Source organism: Panthera onca, chromosome C1, assembly GCF_046562875.1.
Source record: "Panthera onca isolate mPanOnc1 chromosome C1, mPanOnc1 haplotype 2, whole genome shotgun sequence".
NCBI lineage: Eukaryota > Metazoa > Chordata > Mammalia > Carnivora > Felidae > Panthera > Panthera onca.
The window spans coordinates 589,696-605,863 of record NC_138346.1 but is presented as its reverse complement, the minus strand read 5'-3'; the positions used below and the strand labels follow the sequence as shown (position 1 = coordinate 605,863).

Sequence of the window (16,168 nt, the reverse complement as noted above, 5' to 3'; positions counted from 1 at the left end):
AGACACAAAAGGAGACCAAGTAGTTATTATTTGCGAGTATCATGGTTGATTACCTAGTTAACTCCAAAGCCTCAACTGAAAAACTATTAGAATAAGTGACTTTGATAAGATGGTTTGTTTTTAAAGTTAGTAGCTTTCCTACATATTAACAATAACCAAATAACAGAGGAGGGAGATTCACGGTTCAACTCTGACCCATAAAGAGCTTAGAAGCCCTAATTCCTGTCTTTACAACAAGAAAAACATGGAATGAACTGAAAATCAGTGGCTGCCTGGACCCATCAGAAGTGAGGTCCCAGTCTCCCAGAACTTGAAGGGACATGCTCACCCGGGGCAGACGTGAGCTGACAGGGACGCTGGATGACAACTGGGCAAGAGGCTGGAGCTGAACGCAGACGAGCAGGAGACAGTTTCCTGGGGGCCCCACGCTCCCTCGGGTCTCATTTCCAGGAACCCACCAAGTTCTCACTGTGAGAAGCCAAGGAAAAAAAATCCCCTGGTCTCTCTCCGGCACTGGAAGGGGAGAGAAAGTTCTGACCGGAGCTCAGAGCATGCTCCAAAGGAAAGGGCTGTTGTGCAGTGCAGATGTCACCTGAGCTTTACTCTGCTGGGGACGGCTTCCCCCACGAGCTCCTATGGCCTCCACCCCCGCCGCCCCCCACTCCAAGAGGACAAGAACGGGAAGGTCACAGCCCAGAAACACAGGCCACAGAAGAGGAACCCCACAGAAAGCTGACTGCAGAGTGTCCCCCTCCCCCACGCCCTCCTCAGGGCTCCGGCAGGTGAGGGGATCAGAGCAGAAAAAGCCGCAGGTGCAGGGGCTGGGAGGGAGTCCGGCAGACAAGCCCCAGGACAACAGTGGAGACAAGCGTAAAGACAGCAGAGGAATCTGAGCCTGATGCAGGAGAGATCAGACACAACCCACCTGCCAGGCAGGCCAGCTTGGCGGCTCAGGTTCCATTACCATGTCCACCTTTCAGAACGATTATAAGCCATGCTAAAGGCAAGAAAAAATTCAGTCTGAAGAGACAACATCGGAACCTGACTCCGATAAGGCAGAGGTTCTGGAATCCTCAGACTCGGAATTTAAAATAACTATGATCCATCCGCTCAGGTTCTAGCAGAAAGAGCAGACGGCGTGCATGAACTGAGCTCTGTCAATGGAGAGGAAGCTGACAAGGGTCCAAAGGAAAGGCTGCACATCCAAACCAGCGCGAGACAGGTGAAACCTGGGGTGCCTGGGGTCCAGGAGAGAGCCAGCGAGCTCGAAGGCAGGCAGCAGAGACGTTCCACAGTGAGATGCAGAGAGCAGAACGCACACAATACTGGGGGGCTGGGGACAATTACAAAAGATATGTGTATGCATCATGGCAATGACAGCCAGAGGACAGAGGGAGAAAGGAGAAGAAATACATGAAGTAGTAGCTGAGAAGTTTTCAAAATTAATGACAGACACCAAACCACAGACCCAGGAAGCTCAGAGGACACCAATCACGACAAATACCAAAAAACCGACACCTGCGCGTTTCATATTCAAACTGCAGAAAACCAAAGATGGAGAGTCTTGAAAGAAGCCAGAGGAAAGGACTCTTACCTATAGAACAAAATGGGGAAGAATCACAGAGGGCATCTTGTGCAGGCAACAAGAGTAGAATTCCATGCCCAGAGACACTGTCCTTCAAACACAACACTCTACGTTAGTTGGGATTAAAATGAAAACTTAAAAGGCCCCTGGAGGGCTCAGTCAGTTGAGCCTCTGACTCTTGATCTTGGCTCAGATCGTGATCTCACAGTTCGTGGGTCCGAGCCCCACATCGGGCTCTGTGCTGCTGGCGCAGAGCCTGCTTGGGATTCTGTCTGTCCTTCTCACTGCCCCTCCCCCACTTGTGTGTGCGTGCACTCTCTCTGGAAATGAATAAAATGAAAACATAAGAAGAAAAAAAAAGAAAAGAAAAAGAAACTGTCCTTCAAAAAAGTAAACAAGAACTGGGGTGCCTGGGTGGCTCAGTAGGTTAAGCGTCCGACTTTAGCTCGGGTCACGATCTCACAGTCTATGGGTTTGAGCCCCCCATCAGCCTCTGTGCTGACAACCCGGAGCCCGGAGTCTGCTTCGGATTCTGTGTCTCCCTCTCTCTCTGCCCCTCCCCTGACTTTTCTGTTTTTCTCTCTAAAAAATAAATAAACATTAAAAAATAAAAAAAATAAAAAAAACAAAACACTGATTTCTGGGTGCATGGATGGCTCAGTTGGTTAAGCGTCCGACTTCGGCTCAGGTCATGATCTCAAGGTTCGTGAGTTTGAGCCCCACGTCGGGCTCTGTGCCAATAGCTCAGAGCCTGGAGCCTGCTTGGGATTCTGTGTCTCCCTCTCTCTCTGCCCCTCCCCGGCTCACACTCTGTCTCCCTCTCCCTCTCTCTCAACAAACAAACAAACAAACAAACAAACAAACAAACAAACGAAAACTAAAAAAAAGTAAAGAAGAACTAAAGACAAAAACTTTTTCAAACAAAACCGGAGGACAAAACTTGGTAGATATGCCCTATAAGAAATAGTAGTTCTTCAGGGAGAACGATGAAACAGGTTGGAAACCTGAGTCTGTACAGACAAGAGCACTGGGGAAGGAATATGTGAAAGATAAAATCTTTCCTTTTTCTTAATTCACCCAACAGATGAATGTGTTCAGATTAATGGTAGTGAGCCCAGCACATGCACAAGTGAAACGGAGTACCGGTTTTATAAGGGACGACACGGGGGTGACGGGGACGCCCAGGTCTCAGGCGCCTGCGCTACCGGGGACGCAGCAATGTGTGAAAGTGGATGTACTTGAGTTGTAAACGCGGGGCGAAAACCCCAGCGCCCCCACGAACAGAGGTGCGGCGAGAAGTCAAGTCAGTGTGCTGAGAAAGGGACACAATGAAATCACACAAAATGCTCAATCAAGGCCAGAGAAGGTGGAAAAGGGGAGAAGAGAAACGGGAAGCAGTCACAAATTTGAGCGCTTAGTCTCACTGCAGCAATTATCACTTCAAATGTGAACGGGAGGGAGAAGACAGTCAGGAGACTAGAAAACACCCAACTATATGTTGTCCATAAGAAACCCACTTTAAGTATAAAGACATAGACCAAAGGAAAGGGACAGAGAAACATCTATCCCGCTGACACAAATCAACAGGAAGCTGGAGGAGGAATGCTAACTTCAGAACAAAACAGACGTTAGGATCAGAAAAATTATCAGCCACAAAGAGGAACGTTACATAATAACAAAGGAGTCAATCCTCTAAGACGACATAAGAATCCCTAATGTCTACGTTCCTAACAAGGGAGCATTCAAACACACGAGACAAACGGACAGATCTGTAACAGGAAACACACAAATCCACTGTTACAGTTGGAGGCTTTGACACTCCTCTGTCAGAAATGCACACATCCAGCAGCAGAAAATCAGGAAGGACTTGGCCAAACTCAAGGGCCGCATCAATCAGCTGGATGTAAGTGACGTCCGTACGCTACCGAGATAGGTAATGTCACATGTCGGTCTGATGCAGCTAAGAGATGCCCAGAAAGCTGGTAAGACATTACTCGTGTGTGTGCCTCCGAGGGTGTTTAGGGAAGATAGGAGCCTGTGAACTGAGTAAAGTGGAGGGCCCTCCCCTAGGTGGGTGGGCACTGAAGGCTTGAATAGAGCAAAAAGGCAGAGGAAAGGTGACTTTGCAGTTAGAGCTGGGAGGTCTGTGGTCCTGGGACATCAGTGCTGGTCCAGGACTCACGCCCTCCCGCCACCCCTCCATCCCCCAACAATTCTCAGGCTTTTGGACAGGGACTAGACTATGCCTTCAGCCTTCCTGGTTCTCCAATTTTGTCATTCTTAACCACGGGAGCCAATTCCTGTGATAAATTTCCTGTCATGTACGCGTATGTATACACCCTGCTGGTTCTGTTTCTCTGGAGAACCCTAACAGGTTAGCGTTAGGTTAGGTTAGGATGCTGCTTCATCCAACAACAGCAGAACACTTAATCTTCTCCAGCTCACATGGAACATTTACCAAGACAGACCACATTCTTGACCATAAAACATATCTTAACAAATTTAACAGAGTAGAAATCATACAAAGTATGCTCTGAGACCACAATGGAATTAAACTGGAAATCAGTAACAGCAGTGTAGTTGAAAAATCCCCAAATATTTGTAGATTAAACAAGACACTTCTAAGTAACAGGTGAGTCAAGAAGGAGGCCTCAAGAGAAAGAAAAAAATATTCGAAGTAAATAGAATGAAAAATATACCTTATCAAATTTTGTGCAGTGCAGTAAAAGCAATCTTTAGAGGGAAATTTATAGCACTGAGTACATTAGACAAGAAGAAAGATCTAAAATTGATAATCTAAGTGTTCACCTTAGGAAAGTAGGAAGAGAAGAACAATTAAGTTGAAAGCAAGCAGAAAAAAAAAGAGACACCGATGAAATTGAAAACAGGAAAATAAAGACAACAAACAATAAAATCAACAACATCGAAGGTTTTTTAGAGGATCCATAACACGGATAAACATCTAGCCCAGTTAACTAAGAACAGAGAGACAGAAAGAGAAAACATAAAATGTCAATATTATAAATAAAAGGGGGCCATCACTACCAATCCTCTGAACATGAAAAGGTCAATCAGGGTTACTATGAAAAACTCTATGCCCACAGATTTGGTAACTCAGGTGAAATGGATGCATTTCTGGAAAGACACATACTGCCAAAATTCACCAAGGGAACTAATAATCTGAATAGGCCTACATCCATCAAAGAAACTGAATCAATAATTAATAACCTTCTGAAACAAAGCCCCAGGCCTAGACGGGCTTATCAGTGAATTCCACCACAGAATTCAGGAAACAGTTAATACCAGTTGTCTACAATCTCTTACAGAAGGTAGAAGGTGAGCCCTACCCTGACACCAACACCAGACAAAGACATACAAGAAAGGAAACTACACATGGGTACCTCTCATGAACACAGACACAAAAATTTTTAACAAGCATTTAGTAAACTGAATCCAAAAATATAAATAAATGAGTTATTCACCATGATAACACCCAACACCCATTCCTGATAAAAGTTCTATTCAATAATCTAGGAACAAATATTATTATTAGGAATAATAAACAACATCGTTAACAAGCCCCTACAGCCAACATCATACTTAATGGTGGGAAAGCAAAAAGCTTTCCTACTAAGCTCAGCACCACTCACAGTCAGCATTGCACTGGAAGTCCTACTTGATGTAATAAAAAAAAGGAAATAAAAGGTATACAGTTTGGGACAGAAAAAAAACAAAACAAAAACAAAACAACCATCTGTGTTTGCACATGACATGACTGTCCATGTAGAAGATCCCAGAGAACTCACAAAAAACTCCAGGAACTAGTAAGCAGCAAGGTTGCAGGATACAAGGTTAACATGCAAAAGTCAATTGTTTTCCTACACACCAGCAGAAACAAAACAAAACAAAAACCCACAAAAAACCCAGAATATGAAACTTTGATGAAAGAAATAAAAGATCTAAATAAACGGGTGGATTTTCCACGTTGATACACAGGAAGACTCGTATTGTTAAGATGTCAATTCTTCCCAAATTGATCTATAGATTCAACACAATCCCAATATCAAAATCCCGGCAAGCTATTTTGTGGAAATCGACCAGCTGATTCTCAAGCCAAAAGACCCAGAACAGCCAACACAATACTCATGGAAAAGAATAAAGCTGGAGAACTCGCAGTCCTGTTTCAAGACTCACTAAAAGCTACAGTAACCACTACAGCATGGGACTGACAGAACAACAGATACACAGATCAAGTGACACAACAGGGTCCAGAGACAGATTCACACACAGGGGCGCCTGGCTGGCTCAGTCAGAAGAGCACGTGACTCTTGATCTCAGGGTAGTGAGTTCAAGTCCCATGTTGGGTGTAGAAATTAAATAAATAAATATTAGGGGCGCCTGGGTGGTTCAGTTGGTTAAGCGTCCGACTTCGGCCCGGGTCATGATCTCACGGTTCGTGGGTTTGAGCCCCGCGTCAGACTCTGTGCCGACAGCTCGGAGCCCGGAGCCTGCTTCGGATTCTGCGTCTCCCTCTCTCTCTGCCCCTCCCCCACTTGCACTCTGTCACTCTCTCAAAAATAAACGTTACAAAAAAATAAGATTCACACAAATTCATGAATCTGATTTTCGACAAAAGAGCGAAGACAACTGTATGGAGAAGAGTCTTCTTGACAAACAGTGCTGGGACTGGACATCCATGTAATCAGAGATAAATGGACACACATCCTCTGTTCATGTGAGGCTTAATGCTGTCACAGTGTTGATATTACTCAAACAAAGTTGCAGATTCAATGCAATCCCTATGGACATCCCAAGGACACTGTCTGTAGACAGAATTGACGCGGAATCTCAGGGACCCAGAACAGCGAGGAAAACAATCCTGGAGAAGAACAAAACTGGAGGAATCAGTTCCTGATTTCCGCACTCACTATGAAGCCACAGTAATAAAAACAGTGTGGTATTAGCATAAAAACAGACATAGAAACCAATGCAACGTAGAGCATCCAGAAACAAACCCTTGTTTGTATATGGTCAACTGATTTTGACAAGGTGCCACGACCATTCAATGGAGAAAGAACGTTATCAACAAACGGTGCTGGGAAAACTGGACGTCCTCATGCAAAAGAATGAAGTTGGATCCTTATACCATAAAAAAAACTCACTCAACGTAGATCAAGGATCTAACTGTGAGACTTAAAACAGTAAAACTCTTAGAAGAAAACAGCACAAAAGCTTCACGACCGTGGACTTGGCAATGATTTCCTGGATAGGACACTAAAGGCACATGTGATAAAAGAAAGAGACAGACAAATATGACTTCGTGAAAATAAAATTGTACATCAAAGGGCACTACGCATAGAATAAAACGGTGCCCCAAAGAATAGGAGAAAATATTTGCAAATCATACTTCTGATCAGAGATTGAGGTCCCCAATGTACAGAGAAGTCTTCAAACTCAGCAGTGGGAAGACAACCAACCAGACTCAAAAATGGGCAAACGAGGCTCTTCTCCCAAGATACACACAAGTGGCCACTGAGCACATGACAAGATGCTCATCACTGATCACCACTGATCACCAGGGAAATGCCGATGAGAGCCACGACGAGGGCCCACCTCACATGCCCTAGGACGGCGGGAATCAAGAAAACAGAAGACAGCAAGTGATGGCGAGAATGCAGAGTCTGGAGCCCCTGCTCCGTGGGTGGGAATGCACACTGGTACAGTCCGTGCCGAAAACAGTACTGGAGCGCCTCAAAAAAATTAAACACAAGATACCCCGTGATCTGGCGATTCCACTTCTGGGAGTATGCCGAAAAGAATTGGAAGTAGGGTCTCGAAGAGAGATTCGCTCACAGCAGCAGCACTCTCGACAGTGAAAACGTGGAAGCAACCCACGTCTACTGACAGATGAACGGATGAGCAAGATACAGTGCGTCCGCGCAGGGCAACGGGATGGTTCCGCTGGCATCAAATTCTGCCACACGCCACAACGTATCCGCGTCACGTTCGGTGCAACACGCCAGATTCCTCTTCCAGGAGGCGCTGGGAGCCGACAACATCACACAGCAGACATCGGAACGGCGGGGAGGGGAGACGGGGCCGTTACGCTTTCACACGGGTCAAGCTTCAGATTAACGTGAGTTCTGGGGGATGGATGGTGGTGGCTGCACGACCAGGAGAACGCGTTTAACGCCCCTGAACTCCACACCTAAAAGCGGTAAATCGCTGCTATGTACGCATGCATTTTTAAGTTGATTTATTTGCTTTGAGAGAGAGAGAGAGAGAGAGAGAGAGAGAGAGAGCGCACAAGCAGGTGAGGGGCAGAGAGAGGGAGAGAGAGAGTCCCAAACAGGTTCTGTGCGGTCTCCGCGGAGCCCAGCTGTGACATCGTGACCTGAGCCTAAGTCAGGGGTCCAACGCTCGAGCCACTGAGCCACCAGGCGGCCCTTGTTGTGTACATTCTAAGTCAGTGCAAAAAAAAGGTGAGACGATGCGCTACCGAGCCACAGAGAGGAGCCTGAAGCACACGTACCGAGGGAGGGAGGCCACCCTGAAAAAGCTGTGCCTGCGATTCCACGGCATCCGTGTACTCCAACCACGGAACACTCTGGAAAAACCCACACTACAGAAACACCAGGAAGGCCGGTGGTGCCAGGGCTGGGAAGGGAAGGGGTGACCACGAGAAGAGCAGGGATGCTGAGGGACGCGACTCTTCTGCGCGGCACCACACGGGATCACCGCGGGCGCCCACTTGTCAAAATCCAAGGGGTGTCTGGGCGGCTCAGGGCCCACTCGGGCCACGATCTGATGGTCTGTGAGTTCGGGCCCCGTGTCGGGCTCTGTGCTGACAGTACAGAGCCTGTTTGGGATTCTCTCTCTCTTCCCGTCTCTCTGCCCCTCCCTGACTCCTGCTTTCTCTCTCAAAATTAGAAAAAAAAAAAAAATCCAAGTACAAGACAGTAAACCTCCAGGGGAAGATGACTGGTAACGATGTATCGATGTCAGTTCCCAACTGGTAAGGACGAACAGCTGGGCTCACAGAAGTCCTCTTGGAGGCTAGAAACAGCAGCGGGAGGCAGGCGGAGGAGGGACAAAGTCCTCCCTGTGGACACCCTGTGAGAAGGCCAATCAGCACCCGCCTCCTGGAGGGCTCTGAACCCAGAACCTGCAGACCCCTGGCCCAGCTGCCCCGCTGGAGGTAATCTGTCCAAAAATAAAGGGCTTGCCTGGCTAAAGACATTGGGCGGAATAAACACGCGTATGCCTCTTCGACATAAAATCCCTAAGAAGTTTCCTTCGTTGACCAACAAACTCGTGACAGCCTGGGAGGGAAACCATTTAGAGAGAAGACATTTTGAGCGGGAGGCTCCAGGCACGTCTCCTTGGAGACGAAGCCAGGGTGCCCGCTGTCCCTCCCACTGCCGCCCCCCAACACCTCTCGCACCCTCCCCTCCCCTGCCAACCAGCCACCGGCCCCACCCCCCCGGGCGCACCGGGCAGAGGCGCTGGGACACCCTGTCCACCAGCCCCCTCTCCGGGCACCTCCCCAGGGCCCAGCACTCTCCTTCCTGGCCCCCATGACTCCTGCTCTCCATCCCACCCACAGGCAGCACGGACACCTGCTTGCTGATCCCCACGTCACAAACACAAGTCTCCCCGAGAGCCACGTTCCCCGGGGTTTCTGCCCACAGTCACTTCTTCACGGCCAACCCTCTTAAAGTGCCCCAGTGCTGCCTTTCACCCGCCCTAGACCGACCCAGCAGCGTTCCCACCGCTCCAAGGACACCGCGGTCACCAGTGACCCCGTGTGGCTGAGCCCAGCCATCTTTTCCCCACTCTGATCAGAGCTGGGCCCAGCCCAGCTGCTTACCCTCATCTCCCCTCTGGGCTGTCGTGACCCCACGCTCCCTCTTTCACTCTCCCTTTCCGGGGCCCTCTTCAGCCGCATCTCCGCAAACAGCCGGCTCCCGGGCCGGGCCTGGCTCCTTCCCCTTCCCCAGCTACAGCTTCTCCAGGAAACCCCATTCAATCGTGGCTTTAAATACCCCTGACCTCATCCTGACACCACACGCACACACGCACACACACGCACACGCACACGCACGCACACACGGGCAACTCTGAGAGAATGGATGGTTTCCTGGCATCAGCATTTCAAACTCAACCCCTCTCAAAACCTTACGAGGGTAGGACTTACAAAAATGCCATTAACTCTTTCTGGAGAGGCAGCAAACAACAAACGGTGGCGAGTGAAGCGACCCACCAACCGTGTGCTTGCACCTCATTACGGCCCCTAGGCCCCTAGACAGAGGAGACCTGGGTACGGGAGTAGAGGACACGCACGGTCCAGGCGGGTGGGGGAGGGGGGCGGGACAGAAGCGTGGAGGCGCTGGGCTGTGGAACCCAGCGGCCCAAGCTCGAAGCACCACAGAAAGATGGGCTTCAACAGTTAGCTTCGAAAGCTGAGAGACATCCACCAGAAGCACAGAAAAAGAAACGAAAAAGCCTAACAAATTAAAACACAAAACAACAGGCACAGATTCCAACTTATCGATAATCACAATTATAAATGGATTACTCTAAAGGCAGGAAAGACAGGGCGCCTGGGTGGCTCAGTCAGCTCAGGGCATGATCTCATGGTTCGTGGGTTCGAGCCCCATGTCAGGCTCTGTGCTGACAGCTCCAGATTCTGTGGCTCTCTGCCCCTCCCCAACTTGCACTCTTTCTCCCTCTCTCTCAAAAATAAATAAACGTTTAAAAAAATTTATTAAAAAAATGCAAACACTCTCAGATTGGGTTAAAATATAGCTAAAAGATAGAGGAATATAAAAAGCTTTCAAAAGTAAGCAGGTAAAGAATACTCAAATTGGGACAGAAAGGGGCATTCCGTGGTGGTAACAGTCAGGACCACTTGGACGTCTCACACAGGGCCACGGGACGCATGGCAGCACCAAGGAGACGCCCAGGAAGGACGGGCACGTCACCCTTCTGTCCCCGAGATAAGGGATTCGGTGAGTCAGGACACAGACCTGTTAACAAGCCAGACGGAGGCTCAGTGAGACAGAGAGCCATGGAACCAACAAGCGGGGAGGATACATTCTTCTCAAACCACAGCGAAACAGTCACGACAACAAGCTGCATATTAAGCCACAACGAAATCCTGAAAGGGGCCAAAAACCAAATACGACCTTAAAGCAATAAAGTTTAAAAATAATCACAAAAAAGGGGAGGAGGTTGAGGGCTGGGAGAAACGGGGAGGGGATCGACAGGACACTCGTCCTGATGCGCGGAGAAAGTACACGACTAGGGAACCACTGCCCCGTGCATCTGAAACTCGTGCAACCCTGTATGTCAGCTACGCTGGAATTAAAAACACACATTTTGAAAGAAAGAAATTAATGGAATATTTAAAACCGCCAAAAAAAAAAAAAAACCCTACAACAAAATTAGCTCCCCTCCCCCAACTTGAAAAATGTCAACGCCCTTCTAAATAACTCAAAGAGGGAACACAGACTGAAATTAGAAACTATTTAGAAACGACCAGCGATGAGAGCTTCAAGAGACAAATCCTCTCGACCAGCGATGAGAGCTGCAAGAGACAAATCCTCTCGGGCCAATGGGACGGACACACCTCCACCTGCAGGCATCCGGAAACACCCTCTTCCCCCCAGGAGCCAGAACAACCAAGAAAACCAAGTACCAGTGGAGAAAGCAGAAAGAAGTGAGGATTAATGAAGCGGAAACAAGGCGGCCTCGCTCAATGGAGCAAAGGAGAGACCCGAAACAGTGACGGCCCCTGGGAGTCTGGCCAGGAGGAGAAGGTACCGTAAAGTAGTGAGCGGGTCTACATCCACCAGTAAGCACGTCGGTGACCCTCAGCTGGGGCTGTCCCTCCCCCAGCGTGCACTTTGCACAGGATGGGGCTGTTTTCTTGCTTTGGTTTCATATTGAGCGCGGCTGCTGCCCTGGGATCCAGGACGTCCCAGCCCGTCACGTTAGGAGCCTCTTCCCAAAGAAGTGTTCGTCACACCCAGGAAGACAAATATTGATCCAGATCACATGAACAACAAGTAGGAAAATGTTTTCCATGTATACTTAACAGGTAAAACACGTAACACTCAAAATGTAGAGAATATCTAGAAAGCAGTTTTTTACAAGTACTAAGTAGAAAGGCAGGGTGAAAAGTAGAAACGTAGCTGAGAAACTCACAAAATATATATCCAACCTGCCTGTACCTATAGGTTGAAAGACACGTATGTGACAACATAGACGATAATCTAAAATATCATACAGGAAATTTTAAAAAGCACTAGAAGGTCAGAGATAAGTGAGAAATAGGAATTTTCACCACTTCTGAAGCCCCCTTATTTCCGTAGCATCTTAATTTTTATAAAACAGAATACATTCTACTTGAATAGATGTTTAAATTAAAATTTTTTTTTAATGTTTATTTACTTTTGAGAGAGAGAGAGCGAGCAGGGGAGGGGCAGAGAGAGAGGGAGACACAGAATCCGAAGCAGCCCCAGGCCCCGAGCGGTCAGCACAGAGCCCGACGCCGGGCTCGAACTCATGGACCGTGAGATCATGACCTGAGCCAAAGTCGGCTGCTTAACCGACTGAGCCACCCAGGCGCCCCTAAGGTTTTTTATTTTGAAAGAAAGCACGAGCAGGCGCACTAAAGTAACTATTGACGTTCAAAACGATTTAACTTCAAGGATATTCCTCAAAACACTAACGGAAAGAAACTCCCCACGATTTTAAGAGTCTCCTACCGCTCTTCCAATAGCTTGCTGAGCCTACTGCACTCACGTCAAGAGGTCAACTCGTCTGGAACCGTGGTTCCTGTGAGGGGTGCGGGAGCGGATGCCCCACCCCCACCCCCGGCCGGTGGGAAGCCACGCACTGGGGGTTCTGGCTCCCCCGGCAGACGGCACAGGCCTCCCCTCCCATCGGCCCAACCCTCAGAGCCACAGACGCCCTTCGGGTGCCCTGGCGCGAGGCAGGGCCCCAACCCGGCTCTCCGTCTCCCAGGGCAGCTCCGACAGAGGCCTCCTCCCGAGACGCGCGGGTGCCCGGGGCCCGGCGGCCACGCGGCGAGAACCCCCTCCCACGGCCGGGCGGCGCGGGGGCCGCGAGGCCGGTACTGACCGCGGCTCAGGGGCAGCAGGCTGCTCAGGTAGGGGAAGCTCGCTCTCCGCAGCTCGTCCAGCTTCTCCTGCAGCTTGCGCACCTGGCTGTCGGAGCGGCTGACGCGCTGCCGCAGGGTCTTCAGCTCGCCGTTCTTCTTCTCCACCTGCTCCCGCAGGCAGCACACCTGGCTCTTGTTCTGGCGGGACGAGAAACAGTAGGAGTGCAGCGAGTCGATGAGCCTGCAGGCCCCCGACGCCGACAGGATGACCTCGTTGATGGACATGGGGCTGGCGTCACTGTGCTCGCTCTGCACGGCTTCCGCCGCCGGCTTCGGGGTGACGTCCGTCGGAGGGGCGGAGGGGCTCTGGGAGGGCTTCTGAGGCGTCGCCGTGAGCGATGAACTCGGGGGGCTCTGGGCCAAGCCCTTGTCGGGCCCCAGGCTGGTCCCGCTGCAGCCGGGCTCCACGTCTCTCTTCGGCCTCTTTCGGTCAACGGGCTCTCGGGGCACAGACGCCCTCTCTCGCGCGTGCTTGGAGGAGAAACTGTAAGAATGAAGCGAGCCAATGAACTTGCAGGCCCCAGACCCTGGCGGGGTAAAGTCATCCACGGAAATGCCACTCTTGTCCACCAGGCCTCCGTCGGGCGCGGCGGCGCTCTCACCGCCGGCGTCTACTGCAGACGCCTCTGCTTCGCCCTGACTGCTGGTGGCGCCCTGACTGCTGGTGGCGGCGGCGGCGGCCGAGCCATCGGCCGGAGTTCCTGCTGGGGCCTGCGGCGCCCGCTCCCGACCGGCGGCTTCCTGGGCGGCCCCGGGGGCGGTCTCGCCCTGCGGCGCGGCCTGCTTCACCTTCCGGGCCCCGGGCTTGGCCATTGGGTTTGCACCTGAGGACGACGACGCACCTGCAGCTCCTTTTCCGTCCGCCCCGCTCGCGTGTCCCCTCAGGCCCGCCGAGGCCTTTCTGGTGTCCTTCCTCCTCGTGCGGCCATGGCCTCCGGTGCTCCTCTTCTTCTCAGGCAGGTGGAAGATGGAGGGGACGGCCGTGGGCTTGAGCAGGCGATGCTGGTCCTCCAGCCTCTTGGAGAAGCTGTCTTTGGTGAAATGTTCACTGCAGAGAAAAGAGTACTTGGTGGGGGTCCAGTTGTCCCTCTGAACAGCTTTTAACCACTGGATCAGACGCTTTGAGTCCTTCAAGGGGAACCTGCAGGAAGAATGACAGAGAATTAGAAAAAAAGAGCTAAATGTCTCCTCCTAAATTCATATCAATCACGAAAGCGAACAAGTGGTTTTGCAAATACCCAACGCCGCGTTGACTTTACTCATTTAAAACTTAAGTAAAAACGTAAGGAACACCTTCTGCTTGTAAGTGATTGTGAGATAGAAGCCAGCCAGCCTCACCACCTGCCCGCAAGGAGCTCACGGTTTGTAGGGCAGAGAACGAAGGTAACTCCTCCCAGGCTGTGGTGAATGTCCCGTAGGGACACAGAATGCTCGGAGAGATCGCACAGGAGGGCGTCCGACTACAGGAAAGGCTTGGGGAAGCCCTGGGAATAGTTCCTAGAAACGCACAGCACAACTGCCCTCCTGGTGTGCCTCGGAGGCATGATGCCAGGTGCGAAAACAGGGACGGCTGGTCTCCTAGTTAGGGGCCAGGTCAGGCGCTGGCCAGCAAGGGGTCAGGAGAGCATCCCAGACGGCCTGCCTGAAGCCCGACCCTCACAGCTAGAGCTGTGACTCCAGCAACTGAGGATAATTCAAAGCTGCAGTCCCGGGTTTCTACTACATTTCCACTGCCGGGAGCGAAAGTGTCTTTTAAAAAGCAACTAGCTCCTAGAAAACACGACAACACTTAGCAGTCGTTTCTTCTCATTGTTAGACAAGATCCCTATTTACAAAAGTCGGACCAAACTCTGCCCTGGGGGTGGGGTGGGTGGTTCCTCCCAAGGGCCGTCTCAGCCCCACCTGAGGCCACCCTGGACCAGGACCAGGGCCAGGCAGATACTAACACCCCAGGAAGTCCGATGCAACGCGACCTTCCACACTTCCTCAATGTTTTGTGAGCCCATTTCCCCAAGACCCTGATCCCCATACCCTTTGCCCTTACCAGCGAAGACCACTATGGATGCCGGCCAAGAGAAGCGACTCTGCACTGATTTGCCTCATCTGTGAAAGCAGTATCAAAAGTTTCCGGACACAGGGTCTGAACAAAACTCCAGAAAGCACGGTGGCTGACCTCTAAAACAATCTGCTATCAGCTCTTTTGATAGATTGTAACAACTGAAGAAAACAACCCCCTGAGAACTCTCAACCAAACTACCGGCAACCAACAGGATTCAAGTTTTTAAAACAGAAACACAAGTGTCTGCACGGAGGCTTTCCAGGGAGCGAGTCGGAGGGAAGAGGACGGGCTGAGCGGCCCATTTCCAGAATCCCTCAGAGAGGGGGGCCAGGCCCGGCCAGGAAGAAGCGGCCAGGAGCGCCGGCTCCAAGAGTGGGCCGGGGAAGCCCCCCCCCCCCCCCCCCTGTGAACAGCGGGCCTCGCCCTGCTGGTGCGCAGGATGCAGCCAGCACGACTGTCCAGGGACGCACCTGAGAGCGGCAGGGCCACCTCTCGGCGCCACCGCCGGGACCCTGCTGCTGGCAGAGCGTGTGGCAGCGCGTGTCAGTCCTCGAGGCACAACTTGCATCTGCTCGGCCCCAGTCCTGATCACTCGACTCAAGGCAGGCTCCCTCGCGATCGAAAGAGCACAAAAGTCACAGCAAACGCAAGAGGACAACTAAGCTAAGAGCGTCTCCAGCACACACTGTCTGGAAACCGGCGGGGCCAGCCCGAATCAATGGAGCGCAGGGTGGCCGCGGGGCGGAGGTGAGAGAGGGTGGTGGCGGCCGTAAGGTGGGCGCCGGGTGGCCTCCATGTCGGCGTGGGGTAGGTGCCCGGTGGCGGAAGGGCGGAAGGCCGGTGGCCGCAGAGCGGCCGCCGGTGGGCGCCGGGGTGGCCGCGGTGGCCCGAGACGCCCGGCCCAGAGACGGCGGCCCGGGCCAAGGTCACACAGCGCCCCGCGCTGACTCACTCGCGGGACCGGCCCCGAGGCCCGGCGCACCGAGGGCCGCCCGCCTCGGGCCGGCACGCGCGGCCTCAGTTTCCCCGCGGTGCCGGGCCGGGCCGGGCCGGGCCGGGCGGGGGCGTGGCCGGCCGGGCCGCGCGGGCGGCCGGCCGGGCGGTGGCGGGCGGGGCCCCGTTACCTGTGGAAGGAGACGGCGCGCTTCTCCCCCTTGCCCTGCCGGTTGGAGCAGTTCGCGGCCGCGCAGCAGATCACCATCTCGGGCCTCAGGCCGCCGCGCCGCCGCCAGGCTCCGGCCCTCGCCTCGCCGCGCCGCGAGCGGGACCGCCCCGAGGGGAGGGCGCGCGGCGACACGGCTGCGGGACGTGGGAGCCGGCCCCCGCGGCTCCCGTA

At 52.1% G+C, this 16,168-nt stretch overlaps 1 protein-coding gene across 4 annotated transcripts in view; it reads right to left on the bottom strand.

Annotated features, from left to right (window-relative positions):
* The window catches only part of THAP4 (THAP domain containing 4), a 41,912-nt gene extending 25,848 nt beyond the window's left edge, over nt 1-16,064 (bottom strand). The window contains exons 1-2 of one of the 4 annotated variants that reach the window (XM_060624420.2): nt 15,957-16,064; nt 12,734-13,914 (exon numbers count right to left, since the gene is read on the bottom strand). In XM_060624420.2, the coding sequence (XP_060480403.1) occupies nt 12,734-13,914; nt 15,957-16,033 (1,258 nt within the window). In that variant the 5' untranslated portion in view covers nt 16,034-16,064. Of the gene's footprint in view, nt 1-12,733; nt 13,915-14,817; nt 14,919-15,302; nt 15,567-15,956 lie in introns of those variants that run through there. The other 3 variants (XM_060624422.3, XM_060624419.2, XM_060624421.2) reach the window with 3 other exon arrangements.
* Nucleotides 16,065-16,168: the final 104 nt, after the last annotated feature.